The sequence below is a fragment of the Eretmochelys imbricata genome, chromosome 17 (assembly GCF_965152235.1).
Source record: "Eretmochelys imbricata isolate rEreImb1 chromosome 17, rEreImb1.hap1, whole genome shotgun sequence".
Lineage (NCBI taxonomy): Eukaryota > Metazoa > Chordata > Testudines > Cheloniidae > Eretmochelys > Eretmochelys imbricata.
The window spans coordinates 4081167-4103545 of record NC_135588.1 but is presented as its reverse complement, the minus strand read 5'-3'; the positions used below and the strand labels follow the sequence as shown (position 1 = coordinate 4103545).

Below are 22379 nucleotides of genomic sequence, written 5' to 3'. Positions count from 1 at the left end.
GAATGTTGAACTAACAGCTCCATCCCTCTTTTATGGAGAGAAAAGTCAGAGGACAGACTGACGTTCCTCTCTAGTCCTGATTATGGTTTAACACTTGCTACAGCATTGTCCTGAGGCCCTACTGTGCTATGCACCTTACAAACACACACAAAGAATCAGGTCCCCATTCCAAAGAGCTTACAAATTTAGACATTACATTTGCCAAAGATGCAATGTTTTAGGGGTGTCTTACCTGAAGTTGTTCTAGTTCTGAGGACCATATGGGTGCAAGTAGGAGGGGTAGCACTATTTGGAGGGGAACCCACAGTAAACATTACTGCCCTAGAACTTGCTCCAGTTCCTATGGAAGGAAGTGCCATTGCAATTCCACAGGCCCCTGCTGGAGCTGGAATAAAAGGTTTACATGGTATGTTAGTCCTTATGATACAATATACACCACTCTCTGAAACAGAGCCAGACTTTGGACTAGACTGGGGAAAAACGAGGGCATCTTTGAAGTCTGACAGCAAATAATACCACATGCCGAAAGTAGTGCTGGGCCCACTTAGCTGAACACAATCAGAACTAAGATGCACCCTTAGCTTTTCACATCTCCTTCCAAGTTCCACTTGAAACTAAATTTGCTCTTAGCTCTAAACTCTTCTCCTCGGGGAAGAGAACTGGAGATGACTTTTGAAAACCCAGAGACAGTGCTTAGACCCTATGGAAATAGATGCTATTGAAAATAAGACAAAAAGGCAGCGCAGGAGGCTGAAAAAAATAAATAAATCAGGCCTCCATGGATAGCCCCCTGGTTTAAAAAAACAAACAAACAAAAAACAAACTTTGGGAATTCTAGCCATAAGGTTGATATAGCATCCTCTGTTGGCTGGCTTATGGAAGGCACAACCACTAGCCGTAGAGGATAAGACAAGCCAGCACGTTGGAAACTAATCTCCATGGGAAAAACAAGCTGGAATAAGAAGATGGAGTTGCAACAGAGGTAGTGAAAAAAACCCCAAATGAGCATACACAGTTCTGATATTTTTATCATCAGGGCAGTTCTGGGATGCTCCTATTTACAGACAGTGCCCAACTATATATGATGCTTTATAGAGATATTCAACATACACATGCAGAAATCTTCTGAAGAGTTAATGTTTGTGTCAAAGTATTATCAGAACCATCATTAGTGTTCGTGACACAGCAACCACTCTAACCAGTGAGAATGTCCATAAAATCTCCTAAAACTGATGGAATGATAATTTGGTTGTAGGCTTTAAACTAAAATAATACCCGAATTAATCTGTTCTTTACCTGTATCCATTGGTCGCTCAGTATTGAGGCTGTCTGTGCTGCCCTGATATAACTGGCCACCAAGGATAGTCTTCGCTTGTTGATCTGACAACTTCCCAGTACTGACAGATCTACACAGAAAAGCAAATGAAAATGGAAAAAATTCTCAATGTAGTTTCCTCTGCACCTCACAACCGAGGGGGGGGGCTTTCTCGGAGATGTTACACGTCTGATTTCAAGAATTCTCTGTAGTATCAACACTGAACTTCCTGAAATAATACAATCGTGCAAATACCCTCTTAACCTGTGGGGTATTTCAAGTTTAGCCATATTAAGTTTATCAGAATTCTGAAGTAAAAACTGGAAAGAGGCTAATGGTGGGGACTAGAACTCCAAATTTAGATGATCAAAACAAATAAAAGGGAACTTAACAGCAATACGGTGAAGCAGTCTAGGAAGTCAACACTTTTTTTTTTTTTACACTGCAGGTGAGGTTTCTGTGGTACACACTAACCTCCAATCTCAAAACAAACCACAGGCTATAAATTGCATGCAACAGCACTCTGGTTTATAGAGCTGCCATGCTGTTCTGAGACAAGTTATGCCTACACAATGTCTGCAGTTTGTAAACAGATATGATTTCTACCTGCCAAATGGAGCCTTGCTGTGCTGTTCTACTGCCTGTTTTTCACTTCCTTGTGTCGAGTGGAAGTGTGTGAAGTTCCTTGGGTCAGTCATGTCTTTAGACTGCAATGGGACATCCGCCGAACCCTGACGACTAACCAAGGCCAGCAAGTTTGAGGATGCTTGAGTCTTCGGTATCTTGAAAGGAGCAGTTGCCTAAACAAGCATTGAATCTGGTTAGCATACAAGCGAGTACTCTCAGTTACTGAGATAGCTGTAGGTAAATACTATATCGTAACAATGTTTTTCAGACAGAATTAAGTTTAAGTTTAACAAACCTTAGTGGGAGAGCCAATAATTGTTGGTAATGGAGTTTTAAACAGCCAGTCTGAGCTCCTAGGTGATGATCCCATATGTTTTGTAGGTGATGTTCCCAGGCTGACTGGCCTACTTGGCTGTGGAGAGTAGCTATACCCATACCCTGCATATGACGGGCATACAGGGTCTGAATGTTGCTTTCGAAGCTTCTGTTTGTTCTGGTAGATATCTGTTAGAGTTGGAGCACTCTGCAGCCTGGCTCCCATCAAGAGGGACTGCGGTGATTGAGACTGTGGTATTGGAGAACCTGTGGAGAGGCACCAAAAAGAAAGTGTGATTCTGCTAGCAGTGATTTCAAAACAGCCCTACAAAAAATGAAATATTAAGCTCTGAAGTTAATCTGAAAGGACAGAGTTTTATATTGTTGTGAGATATGTTTGTTCATCAGCTGGCAGGAGGATTGGATTCAGAATGCCAACCGCCCGAACTAAAGGCTAGACATACATCGAGGAGTGATACACAACATGGTCAATAGCCCAAAGGGACAGGATTTCAAGGTGATAGCTGTACAAGCTGCTTCAGTACCTCTGGAGAGTTCAGCCACAATAAATGAAATGGTCAGCTCCAGCAGGTACTAAGTTTAATGAAAGCGTCTCCAATCATAAAAGGCAACTCATCTCATGGCTTCTGCAAAGAATGTAGATACTAGCGATGAAGTGAGCTGTGGCTCACAAAAGCTTATGCTCAAATAAATGTGTTAGTCTCTAAGACGCCACAAGTCCTCCTTTTGTTTTAACAGGACAGGGTAATGCAAAGGGCTATTACCTGGATCATTTGTTTTCTACCCTCCACCAACGGGAATACTGCTTAAAACCCTCCATACCCCAAACAAGTCCACTCCTTGGCATGAACGTCAGGTTTTTCTTGCGCAAACCCAGACCATGGAACTTTAGGACCCATTTGGTTAAATAATGAGCTTTGAGTAAGGAGTATTCTCTCAAAGTTGCATCCAAAAAAGGGTGCCCTTCCTAAAGGGGGTATTTTCTGTCTGTGCAGCTGAAGTTCCAGATGGATTGTTAAAATGTGATGCTGTAAATTCTAAGTGTTCCTAATGGGAATGCAAGTAGTTTGTTAATATCAAGCTTCAAACTCAGAAATGACCAGTTATCAATGCCATCAATTATATAGATTGAAATTTGATGGCATCCTCTTATCTTTCAGATGAGGTATTGCACCAAGTGAGGATTGTACATAATACTGAAATCTCATGGTCACAGCCTTGCAAATATCATGTACCTCTTCACAATCTTAAACAACTCTGACAGCGAAGTGCTAACAGTTTCACTTATCTTTAAGTCAAGTTGCAGAACTTTGAAAATATAGCACAGTGGTTAATTTCTTCGCTTGTTTTTCATGCTATACTGTATAGTAGCATGGCAATGTATCTGTTTCTTAAGAGGCAGCCAAATCAACAGGTTTTTTGAACTCTGGTTCTGTTTCATAAACTGGTGCTTCCAAAGGGCTATTACAGGAAGTGAGGAAGGGAACCCACCCTTCTGACTTTTTCCTATTCTGATAATCTTTTGATCATAAGTTACAAAAAAGTGATTTAAAGTGGCTTAACTCTCAATTAAAGCAGCCATAAACTGGTGCTTCCAAAACCACTCATCTTAAACCTTCTTCCAAGTTCATGCAATGAAGTGCCTGTAACTATTTAGCCAAGTCTTTTAGTTACCTTATGAGGCCTACATTTACTATAGTTAAAGTGACTGCTCTACCTCACACCTTGATTTGATTCCATTCCATTAAGCAATGACTGTTTTGGAAATGTTTCAGAGTAACAGCCATGTTAGTCTGTATTCGCAAAAAGAAAAGGAGTACTTGTGGCACCTTAGAGACTAACCAATTTATTTGAGCATAAGCTTTCGTGAGCTACAGCTCACTTCATCGGATGCATACTGTGGAAACTGCAGAAGACAATATATACACAGAGACCATGAAACAATACCTCCTCCCACCCCACTCTCCTGCTGGTAATAGCTTACCTAAAGTGATCACTCTCCTTACAATGTGTATGATAATCAAGCTGGGCAGCACAAGATCAAATCCGCACAGACACACCCCTGGAACCCTGACCTGGGATATTCTATCTACTACCTAAGATCCATAAACCTGGAAATCCTGGGCGCCCCATCATCTCAAGCATTGGCACCCTAACAGCAAGATTGTCTGGCTATGTAGACTCCCTCCTCAGGCCCTACGCTACCAGCACTCCCAGCTACCTTCGAGACACCACTGACTTCCTGAGGAAACTACAATCCATCGGTGATCTTCCTGATAACACCATCCTGGCCACTATGGATGTAGAAGCCCTCTACACCAACATTCCACACAAAGATGGACTACAAGCCGTCAAGAACACTATCCCCGATAACATCACGGCTAACCTGGTGGCTGAACTTTGTGACTTTGTCCTTACCCATAACTATTTTACATTTGGGGACAATGTATACCTTCAGATCAGCGGCACTGCTATGGGTACCCGCATGGCCCCACAGTATGCCAACATTTTTATGGCTGATTTAGAACAATGCTTCCTCAGCTCTCGTCCCCTAACGCCCCTACTCTACTTGCGCTATATTGATGACATCTTCATCATCTGGACCCATGGAAAAGAAGCCCTTGAGGAATTCCACCATGATTTCAACAATTTCCATCCTACCATCAACCTCAGCCTGGTCCAGTCCACAAAAGAGATCCACTTCCTGGACACTACAGTGCTAATAAACAATGGTCACATAAACACTACCCTATACCAGAAACCTACTGACCGCTATTCCTACCTACATGCCTCCAGCTTTCACCCTGACCACACTACACGATCCTTCGTCTACAGCCAAGCTCTGCGATACAACCGCATTTGCTCCAACCCCTCAGACAGAGACAAACACCTACAAGATCTCTATCAAGCATTCTTACAACTACAATACCCACCTGCGGAAGTGAAGAAACAGATTGATAGAGCCAGAAGAGTTCCCAGAAGTTACCTACTACATGACAGGCCCAACAAAGAAAATAACAGAACGCCACTAGCCGTCACCTTCAGCCCCCAACTAAAACCCCTCCAACGCATTATTAAGGATCTACAACCTATCCTGAAGGATGACCCAACACTCTCACAAATCTTGGGAGACAGGCCAGTCCTTGCCTACAGACAGCCCCCCAACCTGAAGCAAATACTCACCAACAACCACATACCACACAACAGAACCACTAACCCAGGAACCTATCCTTGCAACAAAGCCCGTTGCCAACTGTGCCCACATATCTATTCAGGGGATACCATCACAGGGCCTAATCACATCAGCCACACTATCAGAGGCTCGTTCACCTGCACATCCACCAGTGTGATATATGCCATCATGTGCCAGCAATGCCCCTCTGCCATGTACATTGTTCAAACTGGACAGTCTCTACGTAAAAGAATAAATGGACACAAATCAGACGTCAAGAATTATAACATTCATAAACCAGTCGGAGAACACTTCAATCTCTCTGGTCACGCAATTACAGACATGAAGGTCGCTATCTTAAAACAAAAAAACTTCAAATCCAGACTCCAGCGAGAAACTGCTGAATTGGAATTCATTTGCAAATTGGATACTATTAATTTAGGCTTAAATAGAGACTGGGAGTGGCTAAGTCATTATGCAAGGTAGCCTATTTCCCCTTGTTTTTCCTACCCCCCCCCCCCAAAAAAAAACGTTCTGCTTAAACTTGGATTTATGCTGGAAATGGCCCACCTTGATTATCATACACATTGTAAGGAGAGTGGTCACTTTGGATGAGCTATTGCCAGCAGGAGAGTGAGTTTGTGTGTGTGTGTGGGGGGGGGGGTGAGAAAACCTGGATTTGTGCTGGAAATGGCCCACCTTGATTATCATACACATTGTAAGCAGAGTGATCACTTTAGATAAGCTATTACCAGCAGGAGAGTGGGGTGGGAGGAGGTATTGTTTCATGGTCTCTGTGTATATAATGTCTTCTGCAGTTTCCACGGTATGCATCCGAGGAAGTGAGCTGTAGCTCACGAAAGCTTATGCTCAAATAAATTGGTTAGTCTCTAAGGTGCCACAAGTACTCCTTTTCTTTTTGTTTTGGAAATAACCTGCTTGCCCACAATTCCAGAGTGCTCATGTCCGATTCTTCCTCTGAATTCTCAGTCAGCAGTTTTGATTGCCTGAAATCCCTTCACTCTTCTGCTGGAGAGTTTAGAAACTTCAGAAATCCAAGTCTCAAAGAGCCACTGGCTGATTTTTTTGAATTTAAAGTTTTTAGATTCTTTTGTAAATTGCTCTCTCTCCTTTGTTGACCGAAACTACTAGTTAATTACACAAGCTCTACATACATGCTTACATTTCAATTCCTTGGAAATGGTGGTGGTATTTCACTTTATCTCTGGGCAGCCATGATTTCCATGGCTTCTGAATTTGAATACCCATTTAAATGCTTAAGACAGATAATTACCATTAAAAATACCAGAATCTTTTAATATTAAGAAATGGTACAAGTTAAACATGAAAAGGACTTAAGCAGATCATTAATAAGAGGTAAAAGAATTTAAATACTCAAGAGGCTATAAAAAGAGAAGAACTGAGTTGTGGCAGGGTACTTGTTTAAGTGAATTTGTTGCTGGCACTAAATGAACAGTCCTATAAACCCCTATTTAAGTCAAGAACAGATACATGTACAACTTGAAAGTGGCTTAATCATATTCTGGAGGGATCATCTTTTGAACCAAGAGAATATTTCAGTCTGCAGACCTAGTCACATTCCTTGATCTCTGTGGAGACTGCTAATATGAATACTAACGTGCTAGTTATTTTTGTGACATGGAAGCACCGTGGACACGGAACTCATTTCACACAGGCCAGACAGTTGTCAGATATTAAAAAATGTTTGGCTACTAACTACATTTGTCTTAGAAGTGAAAGAGTTCATTACCGGCGGCAGTTTTGGGAAACAAGTTTCAAGTAAACAAAAAAAATTCAACAGCATATCTTAACATTTAAACATCTTACCTATAGCATAACAGATTTAGATTAAATCTCAGGAAAAACTTCCTATCTTGCTCCTTCACTGGAAGTTTTCAAGAAGAGGCCGGATAGCCATCTTTCTTGGATGGTTTAGACAATAAATCCTGCATCTTGGCAGGGGGTTAGACTAGATCAGGGGTTCTCAACCTTTTTCTTTCTGAGGCCCCCCCACCTGTGCCACAACAACTGGTTTTCTGCATACAAAAGCCAGGGCAATTGCTTGAGGCCACAAGGGCCCACACAAAGCTACGTTGCTTAGTCTTCAGCTTCAGCCCCAGGTGGCGGGGTTCCGGGCCCCAGGCTTCAGCCTATGTGGTCAGGCTTTGGCTCTCTGCCCTGGGCCCCAGCAAGTCTAACACTGGCCCTGCTTGGTGGACCCTCTGAAACCTGCTCACGGTCCCTGAGGGGGCCCTGGACCCCTGGTTGAGAACCGCTGGACTAGATGACCCTTGTGGTCCCTTCTAACTCTATGGTTCTAATTCAGTGTAAGATACCTAACATTTTAGATAGTTCAGACATAAGTGCCCCGTGAGCAGGAGAGATATGGACCAACACTGGTGGCAAAGTCACTATTTAAACCTCAGTTAGAAATGGTGTAGTTTGTTCTTCTGAGCAATTCTTCTGCCTCGAGGCTAGTGGAAGGACCCATCTTAAATAGTATCAAATAAAGCATCATGAAGTCCTATTTCCTCCTTCCTCAGTTTGCTGCCTGCATGCCCTAATGATTTATGATGAACTAAGTTTATTGAATGCCTATAGCAAAACTAATGTCAGATACTGGTCGGTTCCCTGAGGGAATGAGGATGGGAATGTTGAACACAGACAGTGATATTTCTTGCTGCCATTTCTCATGACATGCTGATCACAACCACATTTCAAGAAGTACTTTACTGTTACTGATTATATTCTAAGTTCATTTCCATCCTTGGTAAATAACATGCAGGGGACCAGAATAAAGAGCTGTCCTTTAATATTGTGAACTACAGAGACTAGTCAATTCCTTATGGTCTTGTGGACGGACCACAGGGATGGAGATTGTAGTATTTAGAAAAGGTACCTAGGTCACCAAACTTACCATGTAACCTTCGGTAAGCCACTTGGGGGTAATGGAGGCACAGAAAGGCTATCTGTAAAGTGGGACTAAAATCCAACTTCATCCAGTGCTTTCAGGTCTATAGTGAAATGGAACTTGGCCTAATGCCACTCACCTGAGGCATTTCTACTCCTTGATTCATGCCCTTGAGGTTGACCACAGCAACAGTGCCCAAGCTGCTCAGGTATGGTTCCAACTAAGCAAATTAAAAGCAAGAATAAAAGTTTACATTTCTACCTTACTGATGAAGGAAGAACAACAGTATGAGAACAATAGATTGCAGGCTTCTTTTAAACAATCACTTAACATGAGCCACTTTTGCAAATGAAATCTAAATAGACAAGATTTGAATTTACCAGATACTCTCATGTCAAAGTTATTCCTGATATACCTCCCCTCATTATCTACTGATTTGTGAGCTTACCTAATGGCGAAGGAGAATACGGTCTTGAAGACCCTGTGGACAGCCTGCGTCCAACACCGTGCGCAGTGTCTGCTGGTACTGGTGAACAGGAGCCCATCTTCAGAAAGCCCATAGGGCTGGTATTAGACCGTCTCACCACTGCAGATCTAAAAAGATCAAACCCAAAACAAACTCATGACATTTTAGGGAAGCATATGAAATTGATGCTTATCCAAATATGATTTTAAATGAGCCTTAAACTGAACCCTCTATACCAAACATAAGCAGCATTTTATATCCTTTGGTCACAAAGTGGAATCACAACTTTTGACGCTGCTGTAATATATTACAAATTAGAAGTCATTTACAACAAATGTTCCCAACCTTTGGACAGCTCATTTTACCAGTTCAGACCCTAGTTGTAATAGCCTGTGCAATTAAGCCCATAATAGAGCATGGACCCCTGTGAACTCCCATTGCTGCATGCACAATTGAGTGGGAAAGCAGGCAACAGCAACAGACTCCAACACAAATGCTGATCATTAAGGCAGGAAAAGGGAGCTTAGAATATACCCATCAGAGGAGTGAAGTACTGGACCTGGTATGCGGATCAGCTGTTGGGAACAAGTTATTAAAAACAAAGTAAGGCCCTTGCCAAACTGCAGTAGTATAGCCTCAAAATTAGAAATCTTGAAAAGTCCAGATAACTGTGATTTTTTTGTTTTTAAAAAGAAAACTAGGTTGCAAGTTATCTGTCTCTTGAACCTAAGGTTCTGGCTCCAGTGGGTACCAAAATAAGATAAATGGGCTGGGAGGCTGGGGATCCCATCCTCACATTGCAAATAGTCCTTACGCATGTGGTGGGGTTAATCAGCCAACAAGAAGCAGAGCAATCTGTTGTCAGAGGACCAGAAAGGAAGAAGCTGAGAAGGGAAGGCCAGAGACCTATCTTGTTAAAGGTACCTTACTCAAAGAGCAGTAATGTAGTAAACCTTTTGAAAGGGGGGCAGTTTCTGTCCCAGTCCCAAGGCTCTATAGAATACTGTACAGGATAAAGAGTGAAAGTCTGGGAGTGGGCCAGGAAGCAGCAAGTCTAGTTCGCCAGAAGAGCTTTTTATTATTATGAAGCACTAATTAACAACTCACATACCATAATCTGTCCCTTGATGTTCTAATAAAACAATGCATGCATTCATTAACGTGTGAAATAAGAACAGAAGAACTTATTACTGACATTTCAGTGCATGTCATAATAGAATATACAAAGAAGGACAAGAGAGCAAGAATTCATCCTTTTATTTCCTTGGGCAACATTTTAGAGTGGAAAAACCAAGTTTATTATAGGGTTTCTCTACTTCTCTTTTTCTGAAAAACTCACTACATTGCCAGCCATCTAACTGCAGATTGTGATGAACTAATATGTTGTACTCATTGTAAAGTCTGTTTTGAATTATTCCGTGCAAAACATTTAAACTCTTCATCTAATTCAGCTTACACAAAAGTAACTCTGGCAGTAATTTACTATGCAACAAGACATCTTTCAGTGTATAAACACAAATGAAGGCCAAGAGAAAAAGGAATAACTCACCTAGGTGATCCATGGGGGTTTGACACAGGGCTGGCAGTAGATGTGAGATTCTGCTCTATACGCTGATAATTCCGTAACTGAGTGGGAACCGGAATAGGTGCCGTTTCGCTGCGTGGGGACACTGAAGGCTGACATTGTCTGAAGTTGGAAGGTATTGAGAGAGGAAATGACTGCTGGTAAGTGGGTCTCTCGCTAATTTGAACCATTGTCCGATTTAAAGAAAATCCCAGAAACAGGCAAACAAACTCCCGTTTTGAAGAGCATGTAGACAACACAGTCTGCAGTTTATCCAAGTTTGGCTCAATCACTTATAAAGCAAGATCAAGACCAGTTTGCCACTAATGGGCTTTTCTTACACTGGCCTTTTGCGTGCAGAGAACTGCAACGCTAACTGGTAGAATCAATCATGCAGCACAGTCTGCGAATCAGCAGAACTCCATTCCTCCCAGTCAGACTCCTTTGTTCACTACCTTTCAAAACAAAGTGGTTCTAGGAAAACCCACTGTGTAAAGAACAGGAAGTCCAAGAGCAAAACTGACGGGAATGTTTACAAAAGCTACTAAGGCACAATCAGAGATTTCCCAAGAGACATTGAGAATTCATAAAAAGAAAACATGTTATGTAACCAACTCCTACGTGCACAAAATGACCAGAACACCACACCTGAACACTGAACCATTTCATCAAGCTGCAGACGAGTCTTATGTACTTCAGCTAATAAGAGTCTGACTTATGTCTCAAAGTTAGTTTTGATAAGTGGATCAACTTTCTCCATGATAAGAATTTAACCAGCTATCACCACTTTCAAGTAAAAGCATAACTTAAGCACAGTTTCCAATTAACAGATCCCTCCAAGGAAGATCTCTGGTCCCTCATACACACTACCAACTTCAGAGAGAGAAAAAAATCATTAGAAAGATTTAAATCAAACCATTTTTACAAGCATTGTGTGATTGATACTTAATTTCAATTGTTTTCTAATTTATAATGCATTTGTTCATATTAAAAATTGATTCATAGCTTTTCTTCTATCCAGTAAGAAGGTGATTTGTGAATACACAATATAAAACCTGTTCAAGTTTGTTTTCTCTTTTTAAACTAAAATCCAGTGAGATTTGTCTGTCCTCTTTAAGGTCTTCTTTTCTGTCTTAGATGCCTTATCCCTTCTGTCCCCCATGGCTCTCTCATGCTTCCCCTTGGATAACTATTGTGTAAAACATATCAGCCTGTATTAGGTTTTCTGCTTCAGCAGACGAAGACAAACTACCTAAATGCACCAAATTTTGTGTAGCATCTTGACGGATGTCCTCTATTCCCAAAAAAACCAATGCTTTCATGCTGACGAAGGAAGCACTGGTGGTTCTAGACTAACAAATCTCACACTTCGCTGAATTTTACTAACAGCAAACCAAACCACAGTACAGGAGAAAAAATAGGGTTATTCAGCTGTTGGGGAAATTGATACATATATGCCAAACATAACAGTATTTTTCTAGAATGTACTTCCTTTGGCTAACTCTGTTGCCAAAGCAATGCTCGTACTCTTTTCCGATATTCGTTTCTCACCTTTATAAACTGAAATCCCTCTGCAGATTTTTCATACCAAGAAACTGAAAATCCAGCAGATTACCTCACATACGGTACTAGTCCTGTGTCCCATAAGGCTCATAACATTTCTTTCCAGAAGCCAGCTACAGACGACTGAATGACAACTCCACACAGATACTGAAGATTGGGAAAAAGGACCACCTCAGTGTAACCCCAAAAAAGCACAGACTATACGGACCAACTCTTCTAATCTTGGCCTTAACCCCAAGGGTACCTTCATGATGATGTCCCAAAAATCAGCCTCAGCCTACCTCACCCCTAAAGCGGCAGAAGAGAACCCTTGCTGGGAATCTAGCCTGTGGGCTGTGGTGGGAGCAACAGGGCATATTTGGGGTTGGACCCACAAAGGAACTTTAGAGAAGATAGTGAGAAAAGAAAGAACGCAACAGTGAGAAGCAAAAGGAAGGAGGGGGAAGTAGCAAACAGAGGAACAGAATCGAAGGCAAACTGGAAGGAGGAAAGGACATCTGTGCACTCCTGTGTGTAAGCTAACTCTAGTCAGACAGCAAGGATCCACCTGAACTAGTCACTTTCAAAAGAACTTGAACTATTTTCATCTTCCAGATGAACCTTCTGTTCCCTCCCTCCACAGTTAGATTTGAGCTATTCCACCACGCATGTTCTGGTCTAATGAGATGCTCCTCCAAGGAGCTGCAGAAAACCACTGGAAGACAGACTCAGTGATGGAGCAGAGGAGCAGCCAGTCAGCATAACAGAAAGCTGAGAGCCGCAAGCAGGCAGAAGTGCCAAGTCATCAATTATTCAGAAAAAAATTCACTCTCTCAGGGGAAGGAAGTGGCAGACAGAAGTTGACCAAAAGCAACAATTTTTCCTACCCACCTTGCTAAAGCTAATGAGCAGTCACTGCAACCACGGCCTGGCTTTGGTTCTATTGAAAGCTGGATTCTTGATATTATTTTGAAACAGCTGCATTCATTACTTTGCCATTCCATTATATGAAATATTCCTTCCTTATACAGCACTGAATTCCCATTCACTAACTCTTTTAAGGATCTCATGACTTGCTTTACTCTAACACAGTGAGGCAAAACAAATGGATAAAACTGTTGTGAAAATACCTCCTAACATAACATGATCTACAACTCCCCTGGGGATGGTGCTTCCTTAATGATAGAGAGCAGTGCCTCTTCTTGCTGCTATTCAGTGACTAGATACTGTTGTTAATTCAGGAGTTGTGAGCACATTTGAGCAGATAATACTCTGTCAACAGTTTTCTGGCAGTCTCATCAGGCTGCAGAACTCCAGCTCACATTTATAGAAGTTTCTCAGCTTTGCAACAATTAAGATATTCTGCACCTCATCTGCTGCAGTGGTGAATCTGCCAGAAGATAGTAATGAAACCACAGCTTTAGGGGTCACACGCTGAATGGAAGGGCCTAAAGCTTCTGTGCATAGCGGGCAGGCTGTACACACAGAATCTGTACAAAGGCATCCAGTGGCACGGTGGGGGAATGAAGCAGATGCCCCACATCTAAATTCCAAGCGCAGGGGGAGCAGCAGTTACTATATCAGTAGCAGGGGTGGCGGCTATGCAGATGCTTCAGGTCATGCTGCTGGGTTAGGTGAAGTTCTCTCCTCACCTGACCCCACTCCCTCTTAGTTATGTGCAAAGCTCATTTACTTAGACTTTGTACAGCAAGTTCTTCATTTTGCCCTGAAAAAAGTGAGTTGCCCCTTTTTCATCTCCTGAATATTAACTATAAAGTCATTTAAAGTCAACATTGTGACCTATTTCCCTGCTCCTCATTTCGTTGAAGAAACATACAGCTATTCTTGGAGGGCAGTGGAAGCCTCCACCCAAAGTCCAACTCTGGGTATGATTCATACAGTTACACAGTTTAGTAAAATTAAATTAACCAGTCAATCAGAAAAAAATCATTTCTCCATAGAGCTTAATTATACCTGATGAAAAATTTGTAACTAACTGTAAATTAATATTTCCCAGCTTGAAAAACAAAATTGCATTGTAGTTTAAACTGTATAAAACTAAAGTATCTTGACCATCAATAATATACACACACTACTTTTTCAACAAACTACATCCAAAGCAGCTCAATATTCTTAACCCCATTTGGCTGTTAGGTCACCTGATACCAGGTCACCTATAGTAACCAGACCTAATAATTCAAAATTTGATTAAGCAGTAATTAAAAAACCTGTAGTAGGAATACCAAACACCTGTTCCTAGCCAGCACAAATAAGTGGCTCTCCGACATTACCAATGTGGAAATGCACCTAAAATACTTTTCGTAACTTCAATTAACATTAACTTTGACTTTAATTTAGAGCATAAAGAGACTTTCAGACTATACTTACAGTATTTTGCATACAAAACAACTCAGACCTAAAAGGCATTCAAAAATCAGCTATTCTGTTTCTCTGCCCTTAATAGGTATAAGCTTCACCTTTTATATTTAACAGCCTATATGTTAGCAGATTTTGCAAACTGCTCTGTGATCAGCACAAAGTGATAAACTTATCTTCTTATGACAAGCCTTTCTAAACAAAACAAATGCAATATCATCTTCCTGTAACATTAGCATAAGCCAAGGAAACAGTCATTATCTGCAGTCGCTATTTGGATAATCATCCCACTTTTTCCCTTGTAACAAAAATAGGATTATGAAATGCATTATTTCATCAAATGACAAATTAAATTCTTCTGTTTAGGTACTGATAGAAGCATGGGTACACATGACGTTTTCCAAATGTCACCAAGTCAAAAAAAAATGAATTGCTATTTGTCATCATCATCTGACAAGCTGTACCCAGAACTTTGTCTTCAGTTACAAAGTGTTTTGAACATTTAAGTCTGGTATATTGCAAAGCAGAATTCCACATACAGAAAAAGGGACTGTAAACCATTGTCTCTTTGCAGATAGCTATTCAACACACACAGTTCCAAGATACTGAAGGATGTTGGTGGATCACTAACAATTAAAAACTCTAATGTACACGAGTATGTCTGAAAAGCCAATGTGCTATCAGCGTACCAGACACACAAGGTGGGTGAGGAAATACCTTTTATTGGACAAACTTCTGTTGGTGAAAGAGACAAGCTTTCAAGCTACAGAGTTCTTCCTCTCATTTCTGTGTAGCTCGAAAGCTCATCCCTTTCACCACCAGAAATTGGTCCTCACCCACCTTGTGTCTCATATCCTGGGACCAGCACTGCACACATCAGTGTACCAGTTTATCAACATTTAACTGCAGCAGCCTTACTTTTTTATAGCTCAATAGCTGCTTTTAATGGCCAGAATCCCTAACTGGAGGTCAGTGTGGTTTACCACATAATGCTAATCAGACATGTCGACCCCTTTTCTGGAGGGCTGTGCCTGGACACCTAATGCTGCTGCTGACATTCAGAATTAATCAAAAAGCCAAACACAAATTCTCTCTTTCCTCAAGGAACTTAATTGGGTGCATCTGAGCCAAAAGTTAATTGAGCAACCTTCTACTGCTAAAACCCAGTTAACAGCAAATAATAAAGAAAGATCTGGGATAGTTGCACTATCCTAAATGAGTTTCCAGTAGGCAACAGCAGTGTAAAAAAAAACCCTACAGCAACAGAGAAATCATTAAAAAGATGGGAGATCAACTCAATAACATACCTGTTAGCTGAACCAGAAGAACTACTTCGGGTGGAGCTTGAGGATGGTTTCTGTAAAGTTCCTGAGCTTCCAGAAATGGTTAATGGTGACTGCCTGTTAAAACAAGAAGCCACAAACACTGTCACAGAATATGAAGATCTATCTATAAAAAGAAAAACATTTAGTTCTCTGTCGAACTTGCTGATCTCGAGCTATTTAAATAGTCAGTGTGTGTTCTACTGGGCATATTCATCTTCCACACTCAGCAATGTAAAATTAAACCAGTCACTGCCAAAATCCAACAACTGTAAAGCCGTGCTACAATATCAGTTTTAGACTATGAAACTTAGTTCGATAAAACCCAGCACATATACCCTCCACATATCATGAAGTCGCTCGAAGCCCGTCTGCCAGCTGCTCCCAATGGCATATCATCTACAGAAAAAAGCAGAGAACAAATTGAAACCAACATAATTTAGTCAAGTCTTGAAGATATATCCTTCAATAGTCTTGCTTATATGAAATCTTTTTAATGTCTATTATATTTTACACACATGCAAACTAAAAAACTTTATCGCCATATTAGCTGCAAGAAATAATATGAACTGCTTCACAGAAGATATCCCAAATCTAACCCAAATGTAAGCTGTTCCAGAGAAAGTTGGTTCTGTAACAGACAGTTGATTTTGAAAAGGAGTATCGAAGATTTTATTCCCAAATAACCCTAATGTTTAAGGCAACGTATAACTAGCTGCAGCACAGTATGTCAGCGCTGCGAAACCCTACACCACTGATCTCCAGAAACTCCTCGGAACACAAAATCACTTAACTGAGCCAAAGATCCTGGACAACATTTTTTAAAAACGGAGATGTTTGCAGTGGCCTGGGGAAAGCAGGCGATTCAAACAAGCCACTAAACATTCATGGCTTGTGTTGCCATGATGAAAGTTTAACAAAAATGAAAACACTGAGTACCACGAAACACAATATACAGTATAAGCCTTGTGTGAAACTGTATGGTTGTGAAGTCTAGTCTTTCATTGTTTCTTAACTTGAGACAGTAAGTTGCTGTAGATGGAAGAAAGGCAAGGAACTGAACCTTATAAACTTGACTGGCAATGCTCAGCTGGTCTACAAGTCACATGCTACAGCATGCCCACAGTCAACTGCTAGGACACCTAATGATTCTATGCATCCCTTATTCACGATGGGCTTGTTTTTCCAGTGTTAATAAATCAGAATTCTCTGTGAATTAAAGGACCCTGATTTCAACCCCATGCCATCGTTGCCCTCAGGCACTCTGATAAGCAGCTCAGAATAAAACCTAGGATACAGGGGTATGTGCACAGAAACTAACCCTTCTACCTCTGGTGCCACCTCCAATCCTCACTCTTTTACAAATGATGAAATACACTGCAATAAACAGAAGGGTATTCTTAGGAAAGAAAGCACAATAAAATATCAAGGAACATGCTCCCAATATAAATTAAGATAGGTTTGGAGAAAATAAGAGCAACCCCAACAATAGGATACAAAAATATTTTTTAAAACAGTGTGGGAAGTGTTCTTAAGCATCAAAATAAAGAAGATTCTTACATGAGTGATCTGAAGAGACGTGTGGAACCAGAACAAAATCATCTGTGTCACAAGAAGAGTTCTTGCTACTGGTGCTGGCGGAATCTTTGGACACCTGAAGATAGTTAGGAGGACCCAATGGTGGGGAAGACAAGTTGTCTTCTTGAATATGCTGCATGTCTGGCAAGGACTGAAGAAAAAGTGAGAATCATAAGCCCAAATGGTTCACGATGCAGGATCTCCCTTTAGAGGGCAGGCTCCCAATACAATAGGGTGAATGCTACCTTGTGCATAGCTAGCTGGAAAGAATATAGGGAACAAAAGTAAAGGTGAAAAATATATGCATTTAAATTATAAAAATTCTCCGAAGTCTTTTAAAAATACTAATTTTAAATTTGAATTGTGAGACCCTTTTCAGATGGCAAGGAACCTTATTACTAAATACGTATGTAAAGAAAACCTTTTTTGAAAGATATATTGAAGCCAACTTAGGTGTCGTTTCAGATAGACGATTTCATATTCAGATAGATAATGTGACTCTGAAGTTATTCATTCAGTCATCATTCTTCATGGACCCAGGAAGAGATCGTGGCACTTACTCCAAAAAGGGCTAGAGAACTGATGGCCATCAGTCTCTGCCAGTGTAAGGGACCTCGTAAGAGTCCAGAAAGAGGCTATCTACGGATTACCGGGGAAGCTTATTCACTGTGTTGGAATTCACACCAGCACAACTACTGATCTGGCACAGTCTTATTAAAAAAAAGCATGAAGAGTGGGAAAGGATTGAAAACCTTTACAAAACTGCTGCACTAAAAGGCAGCAGTACGGCTTGCTCTGCCTTTTATTTTTGTTTTTTAAAGTAACTGTTTAGACTATGAGAGCTGAAATTAAAAAACATGTTAGAGGAGATTTGACAATTTCTGCCTGCACATAATAGCAAATGGAGGAATATGTTTTTGACAAGGGTTATTCTGGAAGCAAAACAGAGAACTTACGGGAGGAGAAGCAAAACGACAAGGAGAACTACCGCAGGAGCTGCCAGAGATTGAGCCTGCATACGTGGGCACTGGAACAGGGCAAGCTGGAGGAGGAAGAGAGGACTGAGATTTGATTAGATGAATTTTCAAACAAATGAATTGACACAATACAATGATTTCCTCACGGCTGGTTTTAATTTATAAACACTTTCAGAGCTTGTAAGTACACAGTTAACGCATTCACACAGTGCTACTTAAGACCAGCTGAAATGCCTAAGAAATGCGTAAATGGCAACTACATTTCAACCAAACATGACACTCAAAGATTTCACACTTTTTTTTAAACTAACAGTGGAGCATGACTGCTGATCTGTGGAAGATGTTTCAGAAAGAATACGCCACTCAATAGCATAATTTTTTTCTAATATGGCTCACTTATGACAATAAGTGGGAAAATGCAACTACTTACACTTTTTGACTGTTGAAATCTGTTCAAGGAAAGGATGGTTGAAGAACGCTTCTGCAAAACAAAAGGTGATACAAACATCCGTCAACCTACAAACCATATTAGAATCTGCATTATAGCATACAAGGCAATAAGTGGTTACCCTTCCACAGGATCAATACTTCACACCCAAATGCTGAAGAGCTTATAAAAGATTAAAGTCTTCCAGGTTATGTGTTGCTATTACACTTGGAAAGGAAATACAGTCAAAAGCTTTAAAGAAGTGGCTTGCACTGAGAATCAGACCAGATGTTTAAGGGACATTTTATGACTCAATTTTAGGGTTGTAAATAACTGATATGTACAAATGGACAATGTTTGGACAGTCACTAATAGATGGGGTTCTTTATATTCAGTAACCCTACAGTAATTCAATTCCACGTTGCTAATCAAGATGGGAGGCTCCCTTACCTTTTGCACCACTAACTACTCCTTCTTTTGCAAACCCTCATGTTGTGGCCAGCGATTAAGTCAAATAAATTTTGAACTCCTCAGTGCTACTCCACAGCAGCATGAGGCATTCTCCCTTCCACTCCAAGGGGCAGAGCACGCTGCCTCTGTAGCTGGTTTCAGAGTTTAAAGCGGAATTAATTTAATTTTTCCTCAACCATTTGTGCAATGAACTGGAGCAATTCATTGGTTATTGCTTCAATAACAAATCTTTGAATTTGTCACTAGTAACTGGGTACACTGAGATATGTTTAATTGCTTTGGCACATCCAGTTTGGTAGCACTTTGCATGGTTTATTTTATATTTCCAGAAGAGACAGCTAATTAGACAGGGAAAATGAATCAACTATGCAAAACAGTCCTAGATCTTTGTGAGCTTACAATTTGCTTAGAACAATTAAGGAGGAAAAAAACAAACAATGCTGTTCACTAGACTTAAGCAAATCTCTCTTTCTGCAACAGCACGATACAAGGAAGTGAGCATAGTTGCATAACACTGGCAATCTAATGATTAACTTTATCTGAGGATGAGGTGTTCTTGAGGTTGGGCACAACATCTGCTATTCCAATCTGTTCTTTTGTGATAGGCAGGATTTCAAATGCTATTTATATTTTAGCAAAACACAAGCAATTCAAATGATCACTCTTCATTTGTTTACAAATCATTGCTGCCATATTTAATGCACTCCCCTTTAAAGTCCTTTCTTGGCTGTGCGTGAGCTAAGGCCCCCCACCCCCTGCCAAGTGAAGCACACACTACAACAGGGCTTCCCTTGCTGATATCAGATGGCCCCCAAAAAACCCAAATCAAAAGTAGGGCGTTAGGTGACAGCTAAGTTATATGTTCACTTTGGCTAGTACTGTTTGCATTTCATTAATCAATTCAATAACTCATCTGTATCAGAATATCTGATTGGGAAGAAGATTTACTACTTTGTGCTGTAGATTAGTTGTGCATTGTTACTTATTAGTATCAGAAAAATCAGCATTTGTGATGTGTTGACTTCTCTCAACCCATGTAAGTTTACAAATCAACTTCTTCTGCAACAGTCAATATGGTATGTGGTATTTTATCCACATTTTGCTCAGGGCCTGATTCTGCAGAACTTCCTACTAAGGGCAGCACTTACTATGAATACTGTTGCTGATTTCAACAAAACTAATCGCTGTAGTAAAAAACTGCAGGATCAGGCACTTAGCTATTCTGTTATTGATTTTTTGGTCTGAATTAAGTAAAATGCTTTTTTATTTTTTGAGATATCTTGCCAGAACTCCGATAGCGAAACATAACAAGAATTAAAAATATTCTTATATGAAGAAAGAAATCTAGTGAAGAATTCAAAAGCCTATTGTGAATATTCTCCCCCACTCTCCTCATTGCACATACACAGGAACGACATAGGCCAAATTGTGATTCAACTTCTATATTTGCATAAATGATATATAATACCTAGGCTTGTGTATGCAGTTAAGTTGTGATCGCACAGTTTCACAAGCAGAATCCACAAAGTTGTATTTATTGTGTAGAGAGCAATCAGCACATAAAGCATTCAGATTTTACAAGCTCACAGCCTATTACATTTCTATTACATGTCTATTACATTTCTGACTGGATTATTTTCTGCTCCTCCTAGGCTTTAACAGTCATTGGTAATTCTCTACTAGCACTAATTCTGATCATAAGAAAAATATACAAATCTGTAAACAAATCATCCCAGGCATAATAGATACTTGGGAACTCGTTCTGTGCCAAATATGAACAAAGCTAGTGTTACATCAGTCTTTCATGCCCCTTCTATATATACACACAGATCATATACATGTGAGCTCAAACCAGACATGATCTATACACCACTGTTAAAACAGAGATGTGTTGACATAAAGCATCATGTATATGCTTTACACAGGAAAGCAAAGGGAGAATCCAATTTTGTGGAAGCTGTATTTCTTTAATCAAAGTGGAAAATGTTTTCAGCAAATCTAAAGCCAAAAGAGCACTTTAAAAACAAATTATAAATCACTGTAACATGAAGTTTAAGGTATCTCACAATGAAGGCAGCTGTATCCATTCGAAAACAGTATGCAAACCAAACCAGACAGAAAAGCACAGCTCCTCTGCACACAGCTACCATGTGACAGCTGGCCAGCGAGAGATAGAAATCTGGCCTGGCAGAACAAGGGTTTAGTTGGAAACATTCCCCAACAATTACAGATGACAACTAGACATTAGAAAAGAAATGCTATAAATAGTACACCAGCCCACTATTTCAATGCTCCTTTTCTTTTTTAATTAACAACATTTAAAAGCTTGCAGGTTGTATAAGGTTTGTTCATGTTTAGAATGATTATTTATGAAATTCTGTTTCTTAGAAATAATCAAGGATTACGTAAGCAGAGCATAAGTAGTTGTTTACCACCTAATAAAATATGACTGGCTGCTCCACACCAACTGTTCTTGGGCACGTACCCAACACTGAAGCAAGCAGCAACAAGCAATTTAAAAACAGAAGTTGCCCACTCTCAGATATTTGTTTTCTATCTACTGTCACTTTTCCCTTGACTACAACAAATTAACACTGGAGAAAAAGACCACAATTGAAAGTGGTCTACCAATCTACATTTAATAACTGGTCGTAAAAACAACCCAATCAAAGTCATAGATATAGATTTGTTTTCATATGGACATGAAGACATTCCTGCTAGGTGACTGTGATGTTAATTATCTAATGATTTGTGGATGAGTATCTTGTGTCCTCTGAGATGAGTGAGGGGAAAAAATATTTCACCTGTGTCTACATCCAATTAAATCAGATGACTGGAAAATTATACTGAATCTGTATATAAACAACAGGGTTAACAGAGAAAGTAAAAAGTCCCTGGAAATGTTTATCAAAAAATTACATACCGAAGTCCATTCTATCTTTTTGGTTTCTCTGAAGTAAACCCAACAGTAGGTCAGCCAGATATGCTGATGTTTCCCTAGGAATACTATATACAAAGAGAAAGAGAATCAAATATGCATTAATTTCTATTAATATTACATTCCTACCCAGGAAGCTAACATCCTGGAATAATACTGCATCTTCACAACAAATGCTTGACTGCCTTACGCAGGATACACATTTGGACTCAGGATGGGCAGTGAAAGGATGGTACATGTGCCACAGGTATTACATTACTCCCAAGTCAACACAGCAACATTAAATATCAATTCCTACTGGGTCCAGGCATCACAAAGGAAAGGAAAGTGGGATGG

General features: G+C 40.3%; 1 protein-coding gene across 3 annotated transcripts in view; it reads right to left on the bottom strand.

Moving 5' to 3' along the window:
• The window catches only part of ULK2 (unc-51 like autophagy activating kinase 2), a 54471-nt gene that overhangs the window by 6849 nt on the left and 25243 nt on the right, over nucleotides 1-22379 (bottom strand). For all 3 annotated transcript variants that reach the window (XM_077836378.1, XM_077836375.1, XM_077836376.1), the window contains 13 exons: nucleotides 22029-22111; nucleotides 18638-18688; nucleotides 18187-18272; nucleotides 17213-17381; nucleotides 15991-16051; nucleotides 15638-15730; nucleotides 10398-10535; nucleotides 8831-8976; nucleotides 8522-8602; nucleotides 2238-2524; nucleotides 1922-2115; nucleotides 1297-1406; nucleotides 233-385 (listed from right to left, as the gene is read on the bottom strand). In XM_077836378.1, the coding sequence (XP_077692504.1) occupies nucleotides 233-385; nucleotides 1297-1406; nucleotides 1922-2115; nucleotides 2238-2524; nucleotides 8522-8602; nucleotides 8831-8976; nucleotides 10398-10535; nucleotides 15638-15730; nucleotides 15991-16051; nucleotides 17213-17381; nucleotides 18187-18272; nucleotides 18638-18688; nucleotides 22029-22111 (1652 nt within the window). The remainder of the gene's footprint in view (nucleotides 1-232; nucleotides 386-1296; nucleotides 1407-1921; nucleotides 2116-2237; nucleotides 2525-8521; nucleotides 8603-8830; nucleotides 8977-10397; nucleotides 10536-15637; nucleotides 15731-15990; nucleotides 16052-17212; nucleotides 17382-18186; nucleotides 18273-18637; nucleotides 18689-22028; nucleotides 22112-22379) is intronic.